General features: G+C 36.9%; 1 protein-coding gene and 1 long non-coding RNA gene across 2 annotated transcripts; both read left to right on the top strand.

Annotated features, from left to right (window-relative positions):
• The first annotated feature begins 954 nt into the window (after positions 1–954).
• Positions 955–14,317, top strand: LOC141351007 (uncharacterized). The gene is made up of 3 exons (XR_012359155.1): positions 955–1,032; positions 12,884–13,027; positions 13,776–14,317. It is a non-coding gene; the product is annotated as an uncharacterized lncRNA (long non-coding RNA).
• Positions 14,318–16,602: 2,285 nt separating this feature from the next.
• Positions 16,603–21,856, top strand: LOC129430779 (epoxide hydrolase 4). Its single transcript, XM_055188312.2, has 7 exons — positions 16,603–17,086; positions 18,337–18,422; positions 18,550–18,707; positions 18,788–18,916; positions 19,038–19,141; positions 21,104–21,252; positions 21,569–21,856. The coding sequence occupies exons 1-7, from the start codon at positions 16,844–16,846 to the stop codon at positions 21,825–21,827; spliced, it is 1,128 nt and encodes a 375-aa protein (XP_055044287.1). The 5' UTR covers positions 16,603–16,843; the 3' UTR covers positions 21,828–21,856.
• Positions 21,857–23,093: the final 1,237 nt, after the last annotated feature.

Genomic DNA, 23,093 nt, shown 5'->3' with positions numbered 1-23,093 from the left:
AATTGAGTGATTTTGTGGATAAAACAAGCAAAAAAATCTGGCAATGGGGTAAGCAAAAAATCTTAAACACTAAATTCAAGAAACATTTGCTTAACCCATTGGCAGATTTGTTTTTGTTTGTTTTATGCACAAAATCACTTCAATTTAATATTTTTGCTCTAAAAACTAGACTTATTTTCTTGGGTCATTTTGCTCATCAAGAAAAAGCATTTTAATTTAAGAACTTTTAGATATTTTTTTACTGAAAACAAGACAAAAATACTACGAGTTTTTTTTTCTTGAAAATCATTTTTTGCAGTGCAAGAAGGGAAAAATTTGGTTCCAGAAAAAAAGGATTGAGGTTATGGAGTGGCCAACTGATCTCAACCCCACTGAAAACTTGTGGGGTGACATTAAAAATGCAGTTTCTGAGCAAAACCTAAAAATTGACAGGAACTGTGGGATGTTGGTTTTTACCTGCAGAAGTTGGTTGAATTGATTTGACAGCAGTTTTCAACAACAATGCAACTAAATATTAGTAATACAGTTTAAAGTTAAATCTTTAAAAAATCTTCAGTTTAAAGTGTCTACAGAGAAAAATGTTGACACTGCTATTTTTTCAACATGCATACATTTTGTTAATACTTTGATTTGGAATTAAATGTTTTCAATACATTTGAAATAAGGAAATAAACTCTATTTATAACATTTTTGCACTTTATTCACTTTTATTAGTACACTGCTATTTTTTTAAACACCACTGCATAACATAACACTTGTTGATGCTAAAGTCTTGCTTTTCAAAGCATCTGGGTGAAGCAAAGCACAACAAAACCCATTGTCACAGAAGATGGACAAACTGAAGCCTACAGTTTATAAGATACAAATGTTAGATTTGTAACAAACATTTATATTGTACCTTTTTTTTGTAATTAAAAAAAAGTATTAGTGTGCATTACGTCACAATCGAGGCGTTCGACGCTGTAATGTTTCAGTTGGTTTCTAAGGGCAACGGTGAGAGTTGAAGAGAGAAAATCAGCGTTCAAGCGACAGGTAAATCCAAACTTTTATCGTTTTTATTGAACTAAACATAACATAGACTGTGTTTAAAATGGAGTAAATATCACTGCTGTCGTGCTTTGATTTTTTTATCGTGAGTTATGTTTACCTCACGTGATCTGCTAACTGTCAAGCGGTTGGTCGTCTTTTCATCCCTTATGCAGTTGTCATGTCGCATTTCTCCACTTGTTAATGACGGCCTTTGCCAAATGTTTACAGTATGGATGATGAATTTAGAAATTTATTGAAGAAAATTTACTTCAGTAACTTGTTTAAGTGCTAATCTTTATACGGAGCAGATCGGAATGAGACACTTGCCCTTTATTATATGGTGTGTGAATTTAAGGAGGCACAGACAGTTAGCTTTCACCTTTTATTAATGTTTAAAATATGGATTTTGTTGGCTGCGTTGTCACAATGTTGGTTGAATAAGATATTGCACGCTTTATCTCAGTTGGCTCTTTATGGGGCGGTGTCCCGGACAGGGATTAGACTAGTCTTAGACTAAAATACATGGAAGAGCTGTCCAAACTGAAAATAACTTGCACTGACATATCTTAAAATACATCAGTGCCATTTGTTTTTCCTTAAAATGCACTCAAGTAATGTTTTTAATAAGGCATATTTGTTAAAACTGATTATATTTCCTAATTAAACTAAGGTCTAGTCCTGATTTAAGCTAATCCCTGTCCGGGAAACCACCCCTAAATGTTAAAAAAACATTGCGTCCCTTTGTGATAGATGGGTTCATGGTTTGTCCTGGGTGGTAACACTGCCCATTGTTCTTGGCAAAAATCCTCCAGTATCTGCTCGAGTTGCATGAACGTTTTTTCTTAAAAACAGTGGTTTGAGTATGTTGAGGTCCAGCTTTACTGACTTTACGATGAATTAGGGATTAATATACACCAGTGCTTCTCAATTATTTTCTGTCACGCACCCCCTAGGAAGAGGTAAACATTTCACGCCCCCCCAACTCTCCGCCGCGACTGAAAATAGTATAATTTGTTATTAAATTACACATCTGCAAAACATTGAATCCTTATTAACATTGAGAAAACACAAAAAGAAAACACAAAAAAAGAAATATTGATCAACTTACAACAAAGAATAACTTTATTAACATTGTTTTTAGTCTGTAACAGAAAAGACTTAAAATGCATCAATTTGCCTGAAATAAAAAATCAATCCTTATTTAAAGTATAATATTTTTTGGCCATTTGATACTGAAAAATTAAATATAATCAATAAATTATAGCGGTTTACAGCGTGATTGGGGTGTAATGTCTTTAAAAATCACTTCCTGAAAAAGTATTTTCCCTGGGGTCTCGCGCGCCCCCCCTGGTGTCGCTTCGAGCCCCCCCTGGGGGTCCCGCCCCACTATTTGAGAAGCACTGATATACACTGAAGGATGCAATCAGTCACTTTATGAGGCTCTCTGAATTCTTGTTAAATCTGTTAGTACAGTCTATCGCACAACAGGTTTTCCCATTTAGACTCGTTTTCCCTGTGTTTTTGCTGATTTCACACTGTACAAAAATTCTACTGCTCTGTCTTTTGCCACTCAGTGGGCGTAACCGCAGTCACTTTCGCCAAAGGTGACATCACGTGCATACCCTCTAATTATAGATTGTTGTAAAGCCTTGAACCGTTATCCTTTTGAAGGACTTTTGTACTTATGTTGTAGTTGGAGATTTGTTCTTAATAACCCTCTGTATACAGTTCTTATTTTTTGTTAATTTATTTGTATTCTCCTTAATTTTTTTTACAATTATTGTCTGTTTGAATATATTGACATTTTGCTTTTATTGTTAATTTGTATGTGAATTGTCACTAAACAAAGCATTAAAAAGGACTTTTAAAAATCAAGGTTTGTTTTTAATTTAGTCCTGCCCTGAACAAGTTATTTCACATAAGACTTGTTTGCATAAAGTTTGCAACAGATAATAATAACACATTTTCTAATAAAAAATGGCCCAGTTCAAATGTTTATCTGGTCCTAGGGCTGTACCGTCTTACCTGGACAATCAATGACAGTTTTTATGTTTTTTGAAAGTTGTTCAAACATTTCTTGTTTGTCCTGACCCATTAAATATTCCAGGTCCTGCAGAATCTGCTGCATATTTGACCGACCCTTGTCCAGCAATAACTCTATGATGTTGAGATTCATCTTTTTACATTGAGGACAATCAGGAGACTCATACACAATTATAAAAAAATGTATTCCAAAATTATTGTTATTCCAACAAAGATAATTAAGTAAATTAAACAAAGATTTTTTGTTGAAAGAGGGTTGATTTATTAGTGTGCTTACTGAATGAAATAAGCATAATCATCCAGCTAACAAAATTATTTTGTTGACTGGACTTAGATGTAATTGTTTTTCCAACTCGTTTGGTCCCTGTTTGTTGAGTGTACTCAATAATGCGCTTGCGATAAGTTGCCTTAAAACATTTAAGTTTACTCAACTTTTTCTACAGTGAATAGATACAAACTTTCAGTGATGCTCAGGTGGGTGTAAATTACAATTTACCCTGTCCATACACCTGACTTTAAAATGTATGGTATTGACTTCCTGTTCGTCACTGAATGTTTGCATATTTTGTAATAGTTGTGTATGAGTCTCTTGATTGTCATCAATGTGAAAAGATGAATCTCAACATCATACAGTCACTGGTGAACAGGGTTCAAATATGCAGAATTTGCTGAAAAGCAAAGACAACTATCGCAAAACATAACAATTGATTGTCCAGGTAACATTGTGCAGTATTAAGCATCAGTAAACTTTTTAATTGAGTTATTAATAGAAGTTCTGTTCTTACTTTGTGTTGTAAACTTTATGTGAACATTTTGCATGTGAAATAACTTAATTTTTAAAATGTATTTTTATTCTAAAATTCTAAGCATTTAAGCATTATTTATACACATACATTTACATGTATAAATAATGGTGCATGTGATATAATTTATAGTCAGGTAAGGAGCAATGAGGAGAGAGAAAAACTTGCCTCACACCTTTTGCTTGTAACACTCAATAAGTAAGAGTCATGGGCACATCATTTATTCATTTTGTTTAATTTGAAAATGAAATTGAAGTGATTTTCGATAAAAAAGCTTTAGATTTAGGTCCAGACTGAACTGAACTATTCCAGCACTTATCATACTAGAAAATTCTATCAATGTTTATTTGCAGCCTTGTATCTATGACCTGTTGCAGTATTTTGCATCACCATAACGCTTCACGGTAGACTTTATTTTTTTTTTCCTACAGAAACTGCCTGTCATTTTTCTGGGTTAATCAGGATCACTTACTTAATCAAATGGATGAATGAATGTCAGCTGTTAATTATTGTGAAGTTTTCTAGCTAAAAATTGCACATGAATGCCTTCTGATGTCCTTTTCACCTTTTCAGAGCCTGCTCACGTCGTGCCTGCAAATCCAGAGCCTGCTCACATCATGCCTGCAAATCCAGAGCCTGCTCACGTCGTGCCTGCAAATCCAGAGCCTTCTCAGGTCATGCCTGCAAATCCAGAGCCTGCTCACATCATGCCTGCAAATCCAGAGCCTGCTCACGTCGTGCCTGCAAATCCAGAGCCTGCTCACATCATGCCTGCAAATTCAGAGCCTGCTCACGTCATGCCAGCAAATCCAGAGCCTGCTCACATCATGCCTGCAAATCCAGAGCCTGCTCACGTCGTGCCTGCAAATCCAGAGCCTGCTCACATCATGCCTGCAAATCCAGAGCCTTCTCAGGTCATGCCTGCAAATCCAGAGCCTGCTCACGTCGTGCCTGCAAATTCAGAGCCTGCTCACGTCATGCCAGCAAATCCAGAGCCTGCTCACATCATGCCTGCAAATCTCCTCACCTCATGCCTGCCAAGCCAGAGCCTGCTCACGCCGTGCCTGCCAGGCCAGAGCCAGCTCAGTGCCGGCCAATCCAGACCCTGTTCAGTGCCTGCCAAGCCACAGCCTGCTCAGTGCCTGCCAAGACAGAGCCTGCTCTGTGCCCACCATGTCGGAGCCTGCTCTGTGCCTGCCAGGCCTGAGCCTGCTCAGTGCCTGACAGGCTAAAACCTGCTCTGTGCCTGCCATGCCAGAACCTGCTCAGTGCCTGCCAAGCCAGAGCCTGCTCAGTCCCTGCCATGCTGCCAGAGCCAGGGCCTGCTCAGTGCCTGCTAAGCCAGAGTCTGCTCAGTGCTTACCAAGCCAGTACCATCTCAGTGCCTACCAAGCCAGAGCCTTCCCAATGCCTGCCAAGCCAGAGCCTGCTCAGTGCCTGCCAAGCCAGAGCCTGCTCAGTGCATGCCAAGCCAGAGCCTGCTCAATGTCTGCAAAGCCTGGGCCTGTGCCTGCCAGAGCCTGTCCAGTGGCTGCTTTGCCAAGCCAGAGCCTGCTCACGTCACGCCTGCAAACCAGAGCCTGCTCACCTCATGCCTGCCAAGCCAGAGCCTACTTACTAAAGGTAAAAAAGGTGCAAGGTAAGTGAAGGTAAAAATGTTGCGAGGTAAGTGAAGGTAAAAAAGGTGCGAGGTAAGTGAAGGTAAAAAAAGGTGCGAGGAAAGGGAAGGTAAAAATGGTGCAAGGTAAGTGAAGGTAAAAAAAGGTGCGAGGTAAGTGAAGGTAAAAATGGTGCGAGGTAAGTGAAGGTAAAAATGGTGCAAGGTAAGTGAAGGTAAAAAAAGGTGCGAGGTAAGTGAAGGTAAAAATGGTGCGAGGTAAGTGAAGGTAAAAATGGTGCAAGGTAGGTGAAGGTAAAAAAAGGTGCGAGGTAAGTGAAGGTAAAAATGGTGCGAGGAAAGTGAAGGTAAAAATGGTGCGAGGTAAGTGAAGGTAAAAATGGTCCGAGGTAAGTGAAGGTAAAAAAGGTGCGAGGTAAGTGAAGGTAAAAAACAAACAAAAAGGTGCGAGGTAAGTGAAGGTAACAAACAAAAAGGTGTAAGGTAAGTGAAGGTAACAAAAAAACAAAAAGGTGCGAGGTAAGTGAAGGTAACAAAACAAACAAAAAGGTGCGAGGTAAGTGAAGGTAACTAAACAAACAAAAACAAAACAAAGCAAAAGGTGCGAGGTAAGTGAAGGTAACAAAACAAACAAAACAAACAAAAAGGTGCGAGGTAAGTGAAGGTAACAAAACAAACAAAAAGGTGCGAGGTAAGTGAAGGTAAAAAAACAAACAAAAAGGTGCGAGTTAAGTGAAGGTTACAAAACAAACAAAATGGTGTGAGGTAAGTGAAGGTAACAAAACAGACAAAAAGGTGCAAGGTAAGTGAAGGTAACAAAACAAACAAAAAGGTGCGAGGTAAGTGAAGGTAACAAAACAAACAAAAAGGTGCGAGGTAAGTCAAGGTAACAAAACAAACAAAAAGGTGTGAGGTAAGTGAAGGTAACAAAACAAACAAAATGGTGCGAGGTATGTGAAGGTAAAAAAACAAACAAAAAGGTGCGAGGTAAGTCAAGGTAACAAAACAAACAAAAAGGTGCGAGGTAAGTGAAGGTAAAAAAACAAACAAAAAGGTGCGAGGTAAGTGAAGGTAACAAAACAAACAAAAAGGTGCGAGGTAAGTCAAGGTAAAAAAACAAACAAAAAGGTGTGAGGTGTAAGTGAAGGTAAAAGTAAACAAAAAAGGTGCGAGGTAAGTGAAGGTAAAAAAACAAACAAAAAGGTGTGAGGTAAGTGAAGGTAAAAAAACAAAAAAGGTGCGAGGTAACTGAAGGTAAAAAAACAAACAAAAAGGTGTGAGGTGTAAGTGAAGGTAACAAAACAAACAAAAAGGTGTGAGGTAAGTGAAGATAACAAAACAGACAAAAAGGTGCGAGGTAAGTGAAGGTAACAAAACAAACAAAAAGGTGTGAGGTAAGTGAAGATAACAAAACAGACAAAAAGGTGCGAGGTAAGTGAAGGTAACAAAACAAACAAAAAGGTGCGAGGTAAGTGAAGGTAACAAAACAAACAAAAAGGTGTGAGGTAAGTGAAGATAACAAAACAGACAAAAAGGTGCGAGGTAAGTGAAGGTAACAAAACAAACAAAAAGGTGCGAGGTAAGTGAAGGTAACAAAACAAACAAAAAGGTGCGAGGTAAGTGAAGGTAAACAAAACAAACAAAAAGGTGCAAGGTAAGTGAAGGTAACAAAACAAAAAAGGTGCGAGGTAAGTGAAGGTATAACAAAACTAACAAAAAGGTGTGAGGTAAGTGAAGATAACAAAACAGACAAAAAGGTGCGAGGTAAGTGAAGGTAACAAAACAAACCAAAAGGTGCGAGGTAAGTGAAGGTAAAAAAACAAACAAAAAGGTGCGAGGTAAGTCAAGGTAACAAAACAAACAAAAAGGTGCGAGGTAAGTGAAGGTAAAAAAACAAACAAAAAGGTGCGAGGTAAGTGAAGGTAACAAAACAAACAAAAAGGTGCGAGGTAAGTGAAGGTAACAAAACAAACAAAAATGTGCGAGGTAAGTGAAGGTAACAAAACAAACAAAAAAGTGCGAGGTAAGTGAAGGTAACAAAACAGACAAAAAGGTGCAAGGTAAGTGAAGGTAACAAAACAAACAAAAAAGTGCGAGGTAAGTGAAGGTAACAAAACAAACAAAAAAGTGCGAGGTAAGTGAAGGTAACAAAACAAACAAAAAGGTGCGAGGTAAGTGAAGGTAACAAAACAAACAAAACAAACAAAAAGGTGCGAGATAAGTGAAGGTAACAAAACAAACAAAACAAACAAAAAGGTGCGAGATAAGTGAAGGTAACAAAACAAACAAAAACAAAACAAACAAAAAGGTGCGAGCTAAGTGAAGGTATAGAAAACAAACAAAAAGGTGCGAGGTAAGTGAAGGTAACAAAACAAACAAGAACAAAACAAACAAAAAGGTGTGAGGTAAGTGAAGGTAACAAAACAAAAAATCTGCGAGGTGAGTGAAGGTATAACAAAACTAACAAAAAGGTGCGAGGTAAGTGAAGGTAACAAAACATACAAAAACAAACAAAAAGGTGTGAGGTAAGTGAAGGTATACAAAACAAACAAAAAGGTGCGAGGTAAGTGAAGGTAACAAAACAAACAAAATGGTGCAAGGTAAGTGAAGGTAACAAAACAGACAAAAAGGTGCGAGGTAAGTGAAGGTAACAAAGCAAACAAAAAGGTGCGAGGTAAGTGAAGGTAACAAAACAAACAAAAAGGTGCGAGGTAAGTGAAGGTAACAAAACAGACAAAAAGGTGCGAGTTAAGGGAAGGTAACAAAACAAACAAAAAGGTGTGAGGTAAGTGAAGGTAACAAAACAAACAAAACCAACAAAAAGGTGCGAAGTAAGTTAAGGTAACAAAACGAACTAAAAGGGGCGAGGTAAGTGAAGGTAACAAAACAAACAAAACAAACAAAAAGGTGTGAGGTAAGTGAAGATAACAAAACAAACAAAAAGGTGTGAGGTAAGTGAAGGTAACAAAACAAACAAAAAGGTGCGAGGTAAGTGAAGGTAACAAAACAAACAAAAAGGTGCGAGGTAAGTAAAGGTAACAAAAAACACAAAGGTGCGAGGTAAGTGAAGGTAACAAAACAAACAAAACAAGCAAAAAGGTGCAAGGTCAGTGAAGGTAACAAACAAACAAAAAAGTGCGAGGTAAGTGAAGGTAACAAAACAAACAAGAACAAAACAAACAAAAAGGTGCGAGGTAAGTAAAGCTAACAAAAAAAGGTGCGAGGTAAGTGAAGGTATAAAAAACAAATAAAAAGGTGCGAGGTAAGTGAAGGTAGCAAAACAAACAAGAACAAAACAAACAAAAAGGTGCGAGGTAGGTGAAGGTATCAAAACAAAAAAGGTGCGAGGTAAGTGAAGGTAACAAAACAAAAAAGGTGCAAGGTAAGTGAAGGTTTAAAAACAAACAAAAAGTGCAAGGTAAGTGAAGGTAACAAAACAAAAAAAGGTGCAAGGTAAGTAAAGGTATAACAAAACTAACAAAAAGGTGCGAGGTAAGTGAAGGTATAAAAAAACAAACAAAAAGGTGCGAGGTAAGTGAAGGTATAAAAAACAAACAAAAAGGTGCAAGTAAGTGAAGGTAAAAAAACAAACAAAAAGGTGCAATGTAAGTGAAGGTATAAAAAAACAAACAAAAAGGTGCAATGTAAGTGAAGGTATAAAAAAACAAACAAAAAGGTGCAAGTAAGTGAAGGTAAAAAAACAAACAAAAAGGTGCAATGTAAGTGAAGGTATAAAAAAACAAACAAAAAGGTGCGAGGTAAGTGAAGGTATAAAAAACAAACAAAAAGGTGCAAGTAAGTGAAGGTAAAAAAACAAACAAAAAGGTGCAATGTAAGTGAAGGTAAAAAAACAAACAAAAAGGTGCGAGGTAAATGAAGGTAACAAAACAAACAAAAACAAAACAAACAAAAAGGTGCGAGGTAAGTGAAGGTATACAAAACAAACAAAAAGGTGCAAGTAAGTGAAGGTAAAAAAACAAACAAAAAGGTGCGAGGTAAATGAAGGTAACAAAACAAACAAAAACAAAACAAACAAAAAGGTGCGAGGTAAGTGAAGGTATAAAAAACAAACAAAAAGGTGCGAGGTAAGTGAAGGTAACAAAACAAACAAGAACAAAACAAACAAAAAGGTGCGAGGTAAGTGAAGGTATACAAAACAAACAAAAAGGTGCGAGGTAAGTGAAGGTAACAAAACAAACAAGAACAAAACAAACAAAAAGGTGCGAGGTAAGTGAAGGTATAAAAAACAAACAAAAAGGTGTGAGGTAAGTGAAGGTATAAAAAACAAACAAAAAGGTGCGAGGTAAGTGAAGGTAACAAAACAAACAAGAACAAAACAAACAAAAAGGTGCGAGGTAAGTAAAGCTAACAAAAAAAGGTGCGAGGTAAGTGAAGGTATAAAAAACAAACAAAAAGGTGCGAGGTAAGTGAAGGTAACAAAACAAACAAAAACAAAACAAACAAAAAGGTGCGAGGTAAGTGAAGGTATAAAAAACAAATAAAAAGGTGCGAGGTAAGTGAAGGTAGCAAAACAAACAAGAACAAAACAAACAAAAAGGTGCGAGGTAAGTAAAGGTAACAAAAAAGGTGCGAGGTAAGTGAAGGTATAACAAAACAAACAAAAAGGTGCGAGGTAAGTAAAGCTAACAAAAAAAGGTGCGAGGTAAGTGAAGTTATAAAAAACAAACAAAAAGGTGCGAGGTAAGTGAAGGTATAAAAAACAAACAAAAAGGTGCGAGGTAAGTGAAGGTAAAAAACAAACAAAAAGGTGCGAGGTAAATGAAGGTAACAAAACAAACAAAAACAAAACAAACAAAAAGTTGCGAGGTAAGTGAAGGTATAAAAAACAAACAAAAAGGTGCGAGGTAAGTGAAGGTAACAAAACAAACAAGAACAAAACAAACAAAAAGGTGCGAGGTAAGTGAAGGTAACAAAAAAGTGCGAGGTAAGTGAAGGTAAAAAAACTAACAAAAAGGTGCGAGGTAAGTGAAGGTAACTAAACAAACAAAAACAAAACAAACAAAAAGGTGCGAGGTAAGTGAAGGTAACAAAATAAACAAAAAGGTGCGAGGTAAGTGAAGGTAAAAAAACCTAACAAAAAGGTGCGAGGTAAGTGAAGGTAAAAAAAAGGTGCGAGGTGAGTGAATGTAAAAAAAGGTGTGAGGTAAGTGAAGGTTAAAAAAAGTGTGACGTGCGTGAGGGTAAAAAGGTGTGAGGTTAGTGAAGGTAAAAAAAGGTGCGAGGTAAGTGGAAAAAGGTTAGTGAAAAAAAGGTAAGTGGTAAAGGGTAAGTGTAGGTAAAAAAGGTAAAAGGTAAGTTAAAAAAGGCTCTTGGTTGGCAGGCATGACGTGGGCAGGCTCTTGGTTGGCAGGCATGACATAAGCAGGCTCTTGGTTGGCAGGCATGACTTGAGCAGGCTCTTGGTTGGCAGGCATGAGGTGGGCAGGCTCTTGATTGGCAGGCATGACGTGGGCAGGCTCTTGGTTGGCAGGCATGACGTGAGCAGGCTCTTGGTTGGCAGGCATGACGTGAGCAGGCTTTTGGTTGGCAGGCATGACGTGAGCAGGCTCTTGGTTGGTAATAAAGGTAAGTGGAAAAAGGGTAAGTGAAACAGGGTAAGTGAAAAAGGGTAAGTAAAAAAAGGTTATTGAAGGTAAAAAAGGTAAAAAATAAGTGAAAAAAAGGTAAGTGGAAAAAAAGACCCTGCCAACCAAGAGCCTGCTTACGTCATGCCTGTCAGCGACGAGCTTGTTCACGTCATGTCTGCCAGCCGGGAGCCTGCCCACGTCATGCCTGCCAACCAGGAGCCTGCTCACCTCACGCCTGCCAATCGGGAGCCTGCACACGTTATGCCTGCCGACCGGGAGCCTGTTTACGTCGTGCCTGCCAACCAAGACCAAGAGCATGCTCACCTCATGCCTGCCAACCAAGAGCCTGCTCAAGTCATGCCTGCCAACCAAGAGCCTGCTCACACACATGCCTGTCAGCCACAGGCCTGCTCATGTCATGCCTGTCAACCAAGAGCCTGCTCAGGTTATGCCTGCCAACCAAGAGCCTGCTCACCTCATGCCTGCCAACCAAGAGCCAGCTCACGTTATGCCTGCCAACCAAGAGCCTGCTCACCTCATGCCTGCCAACCAAGAGCCAGCTCACGTCATGCCTGCCAACCAAGAGCCAGCTCACGTCATGCCTGCCAACCAAGACCAAGAGCCTGCTCAGGTCATGCCCGCCAACCAAAACCCTGCCCACGTCATGCCTGCAAACCAAGAGCCTGCGAACGTCATGCCTGCCAAACAAGAGCCAGATCACCTCATGCCTGACAACCAAGAGACTGCAAAAGTCATGCTTGCCAACCAAGAGCCTGCTTATGTCGTGCCTGCCAGCAGGGAGCCTGCCCAAGTCGTGCTTTCGAACGAAGACCAAGAGCGTGCTCACCTCATGCCTGCCAACTAAGAGCCTGCTCACGTCATGCCTGCCAAGCCAGAGCATTTTTTACTCACGAAAAAAGGTAAGTAGTAAAATGTAAGTGAAGGTTAAGAAGGTGCAAGGTAAGTGAAGGTAAAAAAGGGTGTGAGGTAAGTGAAGGTAAATGTTATGACGTCGGTTTGATCAGCTTCTCTGTTTCTGTGTTTTCATTGTGTTTATGTTTTACAGCTCTGCTTATGCGCGTCTGTCACCCGGGTGCTTCATCTTCGTGATTTCCTACACCTGCGTCCCGCACCTGTTTCTCATTTCATCCCTCGTTTGGTTTACTATATTAGTGCCCTTAGCCTTTTGTTCCCTGCGAGTTCGTCATTGTATGTGCCTTGCCAATATTCCGGTCTTGTGTAGTCGGTCTAGTTTCCCAGTTTTTTGAAAGCTCAAGTTAAAACGTTTACTTTGTTATTTTTGTTAGCTTCAAGTTTAGATAATTACTTGGTTATTTTCCGTATTTTCAGTGGAGGGTCAGAAAGCTCTCGGACTAAATCTAAATCTTTGAACCGCTCTCACTGTACGACATAGAACCACAGACGAAGAGCCACGATCACAGAAATCACCACGATTGTTTCATAATAGTAATCTTTCGTCTGGGACAGCCAAAAATCGTGCAGTGTATCCCTGGCTTTTTATACGTACATACTTACAAAAATAAAGAACATAAAAATTATAACAAAATGAATTTTAAATGTACAAATTTATAACAATTACATAATTAGTAAGTACGGCCCCTACAAAGAGATATTCAGTATGTGGTTTTGAGTCCTCTTAAGTCGTCTTGATTCAATAGCTTTGTGCAAAAGCCTTAAGTTATTTACTGAAACAGTTTCCTGCATCGTAGCTTAGTTTCTAAGTGAAATGTTTTTTTTTTAAAAATGTCTAAATAAGCTATTTCAACAAACTATTTCCTCAGGGCCATCCCTTCATGGAGTCTCTCCGAGAGAATCAGCCCCTGCTATGGAGCATCGGTTTATCAGGGCTTGCCATAGTTGGGTTGTTGTCAGGGTCATCACCTGAATTCAATGAGCAATTTGCCTTAGTAGACATTCCAACTGAGGTATTATATTCAGACCACTATCCAACACTTGACTAATATAGTTCACTTAAATATGAGCGAGTGACTGAATTCACCAAGCACTGGAAGCCCTGCAGGCACTTTCTTGGGAGTTCACTTGGCATGTGCCCTACGGTACATTCACATGGGACAGAAGTGTTAACGCTTGTAGGAAGCGTGGCCAACAGCCAATCACAGTGGCCGCCACACATGTTCCGGTCTTCCATAAACAAAATTGGCTGGATTTGCATAAGTTATTTGCATAAGGCGATCTGATTGGCTGACGCATGCGTTGCCGCTTGAAAAGTTGAGAAATGTTCAACTTCTGCCGTGAGCATAATTCAGTTCGGCAACGCTTAACGTCACCCATTAAAAGTGAATGGGAAGCGTTAACGCTTTAAACATTACATGTGTGAACGTACCATCACAGTGAGACTAGCCGCTGAGTTGTACACTCATTATTTCAGTGCATTATGGAATTGAATAAGTGCACTGGCTATTGTCCACTATAATTTTGGACACCACTACAAAATGGTGGGCTATTTATATAGGGGTCTATTTTGGACACAGACATAGTATGCCATTCACAAGTACCTTTAAAATAATCTTACAAAATGTATATGCATTAATCCAGCAATACTCTTTAAATGAGTTAATAAGCTAAATAAATGCCTCTAATCACCAGTGTACAAAAATGGTGTTTTACACTTAATTTGTTGTATTTTTATATTCTTTCTCTTTCCCTTTACAGTTTAAGTTAATAATAGCCAAGGTCTTGGTTTTGGATTTTGTCGCCGCCCTGCTGGTGGACAGAGTTCTGCAGTTCCTGCTAGGTAAAGGAACCCTGAGGTTGCCTAAGTGAACTTTTACGGCTGACAGTCATCGAAACAGCAGCTTCTGCCCCTAGTGACCAGTCTGTGAACAGGATTTACAGGACTGCGGTACTTGAACGGTGGCATTTCTGCGAGATCCAAAAGGAGGAGCGTGAAACTCATTACTATATCACACCTCAGTGTTTCCATTTCTCTCTTGTCTCTGTCTTTGCTCTGACTTTAATCTTTTATCTACATTTTCTTTCCTCTGACATCTTCCTACTCACATCCCCTTCGATCTAAAGGCCAAGAAAACTACAGTATTGTGTTGAAGGAGAGAGTGTGTTTTTAGTGCGGTTGAAGCACGCAGCTGTGGCAGGGGCATTCTGAAGACAAACTTTAAAGTGTTTGTTTTTTGTTATGTTTTCATTTTGTAAAAAGACAGATCTGTGAAAAAACTTATAAATGACTTAAAAATGCTGTTGATGTGTTTTAATTTAGCTGCATAGCTTTGTGATGGTGTTTTTTACACATTTACCATAGTTTTCTATTACGTAATAACGTCAAATGGTTACACATCACAAATGTGAAACGCACATTTGTGGACCATTTTAAATAATAAACGGACCCAAAGACATTAATTAGTATAATTCCACATACAGCAACATCTGAACGCTCATCTTTCTTTTCACTTGTAAACACTGGAGCGGTAGTTTCAATTATGTCATGCTAGCGTGTCACACAGCTAGTGCAAAACGTTGTGATTTAAAAGTCCTCTTTTCTTTTTCTTTTTGAAAATGACAATCGTTTAGCTAGATAAGACCCTTATGCCTTATTCGGTATAATTAAGAGCCCTTTTAAATCTGCATTGAAACTGTAAACTTGAGGTCGAATAAAGTCTTAAATTGAGAAAAATCCTGGAATGCTTAACTCAAACTTTATTTCTTCTTGACTGAACAAAGTAAAACACAAACATATGGGGTGAGAGAATTATCAGGATTTTTGTTTTACTAAATTGGAATATTCCTTTAACAATTTCAAAAGTTGAAAAGTTTTTGAAAAATGTAATTGATGTATATCTAACATGTAATTTAAAGATGCATGAAAATTGTTAATGGCACACAGCCACTCAAAACACTAAGCCATGTGCCATTTTTTTCATTCTAAATTATTATTACATCATGTCACAGATTTCTGAAAATGTTAAAGTAATGTTGTTGTCACTGATTTATGTCTCGAGTTTTACAGTTTTTTTTTTATTTCTGCAGCCTGTTAAAATGTTTGCTTTTATTTGTGGAATGAGGTTGATTGTGGCTGAAATGTCTGAAACACACTTATTTATTTATTTTTGCACACAATACGAGGTGTATAAGCCATGGCTGTCATGCTAGTTGCTAGCTGCTTTTTTGCTGCCTTATGAGTAATGCCTTGAAGTATTAAATAAATTGATAAAATGTAAAACCAAGTGGTCTGGCTATTTTTTTTTTTTGTGTTTTTTTGTTATAGCATATTGTGATTTAGGGTGAATGGGGGAGGAATACATACAAATGTATAAATGGTTTATTAGTAAGATACCTAAATGTAATGCATTTTAAGTGAATTGAGTTTATTAATAAAGAATACATAATCCATTTTTTATGCATTAAAAACACATTGGATTAAGTAAATATATACATATATCTAAAAATATCTATCATATAAAGTTTATTTGTTTTTTTTTAGATTAAAAGTATGTAATCCAAATGGATGGAAATTCTACATGTAATCAAAGTACATAAATCGTATGAATTAGGCCTAAATATTGTTTTGAGTGTAGTAGTCCCCTGGAGTTGTGTCACTGGTGTTACTGTTTAACAAAAAAGCTCTTATTTTTAAATAAAAATCACACTGATGACATCACTTGACTGACTTCTTTCAATTTTCTAGAGATCTATAAAAAGAAGCCCACTGTAAGTCCACTTTCTCTTTTCAGTTATCAGAAATTTTCTCATTTATCTCATGACTTCATAAGAAGCTTTTAGTTTAAGTCACTGGTATGACCTCCTTTATTGTTTGGGAATTGCAAAAAACTAGAATACAAATGGATTAAACTACTTAATTTAGTCAGTATACATTGATTGACAACATGTGGTTTGATACTTTGCAGCAGCAAGTTTGTAAAATGCAGTTTTCATGAAAATTGTCACTGGTGTTACTGTCACTGGTTAACACCAGTGAAGATCATTAACACCAGTTACTGTGTTTTTTTCCTTTTACAGTAAATACAAATTTTCACATGTCACATGATGATAATTTTAAATTCATTGAATTCTGCTACACCTAAAAATTAACCTTTAAAGCTGAAAAAATAAATAAAAAATAATATGCCATAAACACCTTTAATATTGCTAAAATAGTAAGGTAAAGTAGATGCAAAAAATAATAACACACAAAAAAAATCATTAAGCTGTCATTTATGTGTACTCATAAAGTCAAAGAGTAATCTAATAATGGTCTATGTTTAAATGTTAGAAAAAGAAATCAATTTTAAGACATTTTGCCATACCAAAAGTGGACGTTTCTGTAGAATGACCATAAATCTCTTTGTTCTGATGAACACAAATTAAGATGTTTTACGGAATTTTCTTGTGGCCCATTCACTTCCATAGTATTTTTTCCTATTATTTTGAATGAGGCTCACAAACGATTTGTTGACAAACATTCTTTAAAACATCGTCATTCTTGTTCATAGAAACAAAGACATTTATACAGGTTTGTAGGGTGAGTGAATGATGACAGACTTTTAATTTTGGGTTGAACTATCCCTTTTATTTTACGCGAGTGGTTAATTGCATTTTGGAAACTCAATACTAGTTTATCAGTGGTATAAAAATAGCTTATATTGCCTGGGTTTCAATGCGGTCACATGAGGTTTATTTTGAAAGGTGAACTTCTCAGAAGACTGAGAGCATTTGCTACAATAAGCCTGCGTCATAGGTCTCTCTAATTATTTTTTACCATTACCAAAATGACTAGTTCTTTATGGCTGTTACTTCTTTTACCAACGCGTCTCAGTTTATGGATTCTCTCTTTGGTGTATTACATTCTTGTGTATGGCACAGCTGGAATCACAGCTTGTTTTGTATTGATCCGAATCATCTGGACTGGATTTACAGATCCATACGGTACTTTCCAATGGACCATCCGTAAGAAACCTCCAGAATGTCTTCAAGACCCTGCACTGGGTGAACATGCATATTTTAGGGGCAGGGTGAGAGTCATTTATAATACTATTTATTTAAATGATGTATAATGTCTTCAAACATATTTAGCACAGTTATTTAATAAATATATATGTGTAAGTGTGTTTCTGTGTTCAAGTAGAAAAGTAGGTGAAAGGTTAAATGATGACGACTCATATGTTGTGTTCTTGCGCCTCCTGTGTCTTAAACATAACCCACAGCCTTTCCCAATCTCATTCAAACCACTTTGTCAACAATACTTGTGGAAGGAGTCATTGTTGAAGGAGATTTGCTAAAGTAGCATTTAATAGACTAAATCTTTTCCACATCTGATATGGACTTAAGTTTGCTGGTAATTTGTGGTTAAGTCATTTTTACTATGCAGTTCTTGTTGTGAATTTTGTACACATCTTTGTAAGCTTTTAACACATTATGTGTAATTTTGTGTTGATTTTGTGTTAAATATAACACAAGTTGTGTTAAAAGTAACACAAAATGTGTTGTTTCAATAGGTGGATTTTGTGACAACGCATTTAGTGTCCCAGAATCAACACTAATGTGTTGCTTTTACACATTCCTTCTAAGACTAGAAGAGATTTTTATTATTTTTATTGTGTTTAATTATTGTTTTATTATTATTAAACGTACAGCAAAAAAATTATTTCTCTGGCCAAAAAATATTTTAAATGTATGCTAAATACATTTTGTAGAAAGTAAAGCTAATAAAATATATTTTTGAATTTGGACATATACAGTATTTAGTTTTACCTTCATATATCAACATATATTTCAAAATAAAACTCAAAAACAAGTAAAAACATTTCTAATTGTATATTCCATATGACAAAACGTGTATTCTTTGCAAAAGATATTTTAAATATATGCTAAATACAAGTATATTTTTGTCGAAAATATATAAAATTTTAACCTTTATGTTTACAGGTCTATTTCAAAATATATCTGTGAAAAAAAACTTTTTGTAAACATATTCAGCAAATATATATATATATAAATAGATAAATAAATAATATATATATATATATATATATATATATATATATATATATATATATATATATATATATATATATATATATATATATATATATATATATATATATATATATATATATATATATATATATATATATATATAAATAAATATATATATTGACTACTACTCACTCTTGTGTTGCTACAAACCATTCATTTCTTTGAAATGAATTGACCGTATGGGTCACCAAAATTTTCTCATGACGATATTTGCTTTCCTATTTAGAGTTCAGGCTTGAGGTTTCATTATGTAAGCAAAGGAGACCACAGGAAGCCACTAATGCTGTTTCTTCATGGGTTCCCAGAAAATTGGTGACATCCTCATCTATGTTGCAGTGAACCGTTTTCTATTTTTTTATATCGGCCTTTCAGATCATATTGACTAACTTCCTCTTTAATAAAGTTTATTTGATCAACACGAGGTAACTATTATCTGCAGGTACTCCTGGCGTTACCAGTTACCGGAATTTTGCAGTCATTACCACACGGTGGCGCTAGATCTGCGTGGCTGTGGAGATTCAGACGCACCACTCCAGCTGGAGGAATATTCATTGGAAAAGCTCTTATACGACATCAGAAACACTATTGACGAATTGGGTACTTACAGTATATCACAGTGTGGTCCATTTTATCCATTATATTCAACATAACACTATTAAAATGTTGTGGAATTGTAGGTCACACAAGTTGTGTATTGGTGGGTCATGACTGGGGTGGGATGCTGGCATGGCATTTTGCACTGGACCGGCCTGACATGGTACAACTTCTTATAGTCATGAATGCCCCTCACCCTGCCTCGTGGCTGGGTAAGAGTTTGTCTCTTCTTCAATTTCACTGCTCAAATTTCAGTTCTGGTTTATAAATACTTCCCTAAACTGAACCTTACATATATAAGCAATAAGATATATCGATTTCGGTCCAATCCAGATGCAGTTTTAAGAAGACCTTCTCAGCTGTTGCGTTCTGGCCATGCATGCTTCTTCCAGTTGCCTGTTCTACCTGAGATTGCCCTGTCCCTTGAAGACTTTAAGGTTGTGTGATCTTTTTTCAGACATGCTTTAATATAATATAATCTGTTAACTTAAGCGAAACATAAACCAGCCTAGGATGGTTTGCTAGCCTAAAGAGTAAATAAGTTTAGGCTAGATTTGTAAGGAGAAACATTAAACTGTTGATGCATTGTATCAGACTACTATACATATTTTGTTTGGGTAATCCCATATGAAAAAAAGGACAATTAAAAATATATTTGAATTTAGTTTCAACCTTCATATATCAACATATACACTCACCTAAAGGATTATTAGGAACACCGTACTAATACTGTGTTTGACCCCCTTTCGCCTTCAGAACTGCCTTAATTCTACATGGCATTGATTCAACAAGGTACTGAAAGCATTCTTTAGAAATGTTGGCCCATATTGATAGAATAGCATCTTGCAGTTGATGAAGATAAAGCTCCCGTTTCACCAAATCCCAAAGATGCTCTATTTGGTTGAGATCTGGTGACTGTGGGGGCCATTTTAGTACAGTGAACTCATTGTCATGTCCAAGAAACCAATTTGAAATGATTCAAGCTTTATGACATGGTGCATTATCCTGCTGGAAGTAGCCATCAGAGGATGGGTACATGGTGGTCATAAAGAGATGGACATGGTCAGAAACAATGCTCAGGTAGGCCGTGGCATTTAATCGATGCCCAATTGACACTAAGGGGCCTAAAGTGTGCCAAGAAAACACCCCCCACACCATTACACCACCACCTGCACAGTGGTAACAAGGCATGATGGATCCATGTTCTCATTCTGTTTACGCCAAATTCTGACTCTACCATCTGAATGTCTCAACAGAAATCGAGACTCATCAGACCAGGCAACATTTTACCAGTCTGCAACTGTCCAATTTTGGTGAACTCGTGCAAATTGTAGCCTCTTTTTCCTATTTGTAGTGGAGATGAGTGGTACACGATGGGGTCTTCTGCTGTTGTAGCCCATCCGCCTCAAGGTTGTGCGTGTTGTGGCTTCACAAATGCTTTGCTGCATACCTCGGTTGTAACGAGTGGTTATTTCAGTCAAAGTTGCTCTTCTATCAGCTTGAATCAGTCGGCACATTCTCCTCTGACCTCTAGAATCAACAAGGCATTTTTGCCCACAGGACTGCCGCATACTGGATGTTTTTCCCTTTTCACATCATTCTTTGTAAACCCTAGAAATGGTTGTGCGTGAAAATCCCAGTAACTGAGCAGATTGTGAAATACTCAGACCGTCCCGTCTGCCACCAACAACCATGCCACGCTCAAAATTGCTTAAATCACCTTTCTTTCCCATTCTGACATTCAGTTTGGAGTTCATGAGATTGTCTTGAACAGGACCACACTCCCTAATGCAATGAAGCAACTGCCATGTGATTGGTTTATTAGATAATTGCATTAATGAGAAATTGAACAGGTGTTCCTAATAATTTTTTAGGTGAGTGTTTTTTAAAATGTATTTTAATGGCAAGCAAATACATTTAAAATTGTACAATTCTTGTATTCTTGGCCAAAATATATTTGAAATATATGCTAAATACAAATTAAAGAATATTTTTGAAGTTGAAAATATATTTAATTTTAACCTGTTCAAACCAGCCTAAAAAGTTTTTCTTCCAATGGGACGTGAAAATATTTCCTTGATTTGAAATATATGGACAGCTAAATATATATTTTAAATGTTTTAAAATATATTTCAAAATATACAAAAAATGGCCAAAAAATATTGGGGGAAAATATATTTTTGTAAACATATTCCAAAATATATTTTAGCAAATATATGTTTTGGCCATTTTTTTTGTATATTTCAAAATATATTTACAAATATCTATTTTTTTACCAAATGGGATATTGGTTTCAACTGTTTCATTTAATTTAGCTTTCGGCCTTTTTGATTTTCATGCTTATAGTTAATTCAGAAATTATTTGCAAACCATATTATTTTCGATATTTATGTGTCTAGCTAGTGCGAAGTCTGCTCTGTGGCAAAAATGTGGGCATCAGAAACAAAGAGAGGAGATTGACCGAAGCCCAGCTGGAGGGTTACTTATACCGACTATCTCAACCTGGAGGACTCACAGCTCCTCTGAACTATTTTCGCTCCCTACTGAGGTTTAAAACTCGTAGCACTTTCACTTCTATATGGCTTTGAATAATTCAGACACATGCACTGGTTTCTGTTTTATCTTGCCATAGACGTAATGACTTGTATGCTCTATATTAAATTCCCCTTCCTTAACCCATAACACTCACAGAAAACTTTCAGCATTTTTACACTTATAAACAAACATAATTTAGTTAGATTTAGAAGCTCTTTTCCTCATTAGGGCCAAAGAAATGTCCCCACAAAGTCAAAAATTACTGTACTGGCATGTACACTGTGTTTTGTATTGCTGTGAGTGGTTACTGTGTACTCCTGTTTCTGCAGTAACACTCTGTACAAGCATCAGGATGTCGGTGTGCCCTGCATGTTAATTTGGGGTGAAGCTGATAATATACTGGTAGAGGGAATGTCCGGTGGAACCAGACCTTACGCCCGGGGTCCCGTCATCATTCACACTATTCCCGAGTGCAGTCACTGGGTTCAGCAGGATCAACCTGAGATAGTCAACAAACTCATCTGGGACTTTGTTCTGGACGAAGATATTATAAAACACAATCATGCCAAGCTTCTAGCTGCCTTGTGAATAGGAGCAATAAAATGAGACATAAATCATTTGAGGCACTACAGGCTTCTGTAAGGTTGTTAGGCAAATTTGCTTCTTGAAAAAACAACAACTTGCTTTGTGTGTGATTTGTCTTTTAGTACGTTTATAAAAGTTTTCCTTGGTTGAACATCTGTTTAGTGCACTGTATCATGTTGGCGCAATTTTGTAGGTCAGTTAATGCTTGAAGGTGCATTCAGATTTGGGATCCAAAGTTTGTGCCCTTTATGTAATCTTCAATTAGCCTAACCGCCATTCAACTAAAAACTTGATAGGACTAACCCAAAATAGCACTAGATAGTGTTTTTCACTTAAGAATGCACCTGGAAATTGTATAACATAAAAATAAGTTATTATTTTAAATGGTTGATTTGTTTTTATATTTGCTTACCCACAAATTCTGACAAACTCCAAGCATTGATTATGTAAGAATCAATCAGTTTGAGGCCAAAGATGAGATTGACAGCATGCCAGGACGAATTAAAGAGGTCTTGAAAAAGAAGGGTCGACACTGCAAATATTAACCCTTTGCATAAACGGAATGTAATTGTCAATAAAAGCCTTTGACACTTATGAAAGGTATTATATTTCAGTATACCATAATAACATTTGACAAAAAGATCTAAAAACACTAAAGTAGCAGACTTGAAAATTAATATTTGTGTCATTCTCAAAAAAAATAAGAAAAAAGTCACAGATGTGTACATTTGAAGTACCAATATGTACCTTTGAGATGCAGCCTTGGGGTACAAAGGTGTACTTTTGAAAGGGTATACCGCCCCAATGACAACTTTTATACCTTTATCTTTTCTGAGAGTGTATAAAGGTATTATATGACTTTAGGGGGTGGTTTCCTGGACAGGGATTATCTTAAACCAGAACTAGGCCTTAGTTTAATTAGGAAATATAACTAGTTTTTACAAACATGCCTTACAAAAAACATTACTTGTGGGCATTTTAAGGGAAAACAAAGGGCACTGATGTATTTTAAGATATGTCGGTGCTATTTGTTTTCAGTTTGGACAGCTCTTACATTTATTTTAGTATAGGACTGGTTTAATCTCTGTCCGGGAAACCACCCCTAGAAGAATGAGATTATACTGCAGCACAGAAGTGGCCTAGTTTTTGTCATTGAAGTTTTTAACCAATTTTTCTCCCACAGTGGAAGAACACACATTAAAGAATTGTCATTGTCTGGTAAACCCATGAACAATCATCGGTCCCATCTTGTACCTCACTGGAAGCCAA

Source organism: Misgurnus anguillicaudatus, chromosome 19 (assembly GCF_027580225.2).
Source record: "Misgurnus anguillicaudatus chromosome 19, ASM2758022v2, whole genome shotgun sequence".
Classification (NCBI taxonomy): Eukaryota; Metazoa; Chordata; class Actinopteri; order Cypriniformes; family Cobitidae; genus Misgurnus; species Misgurnus anguillicaudatus.
This window is presented reverse-complemented; position numbering and strand designations above follow the sequence as displayed.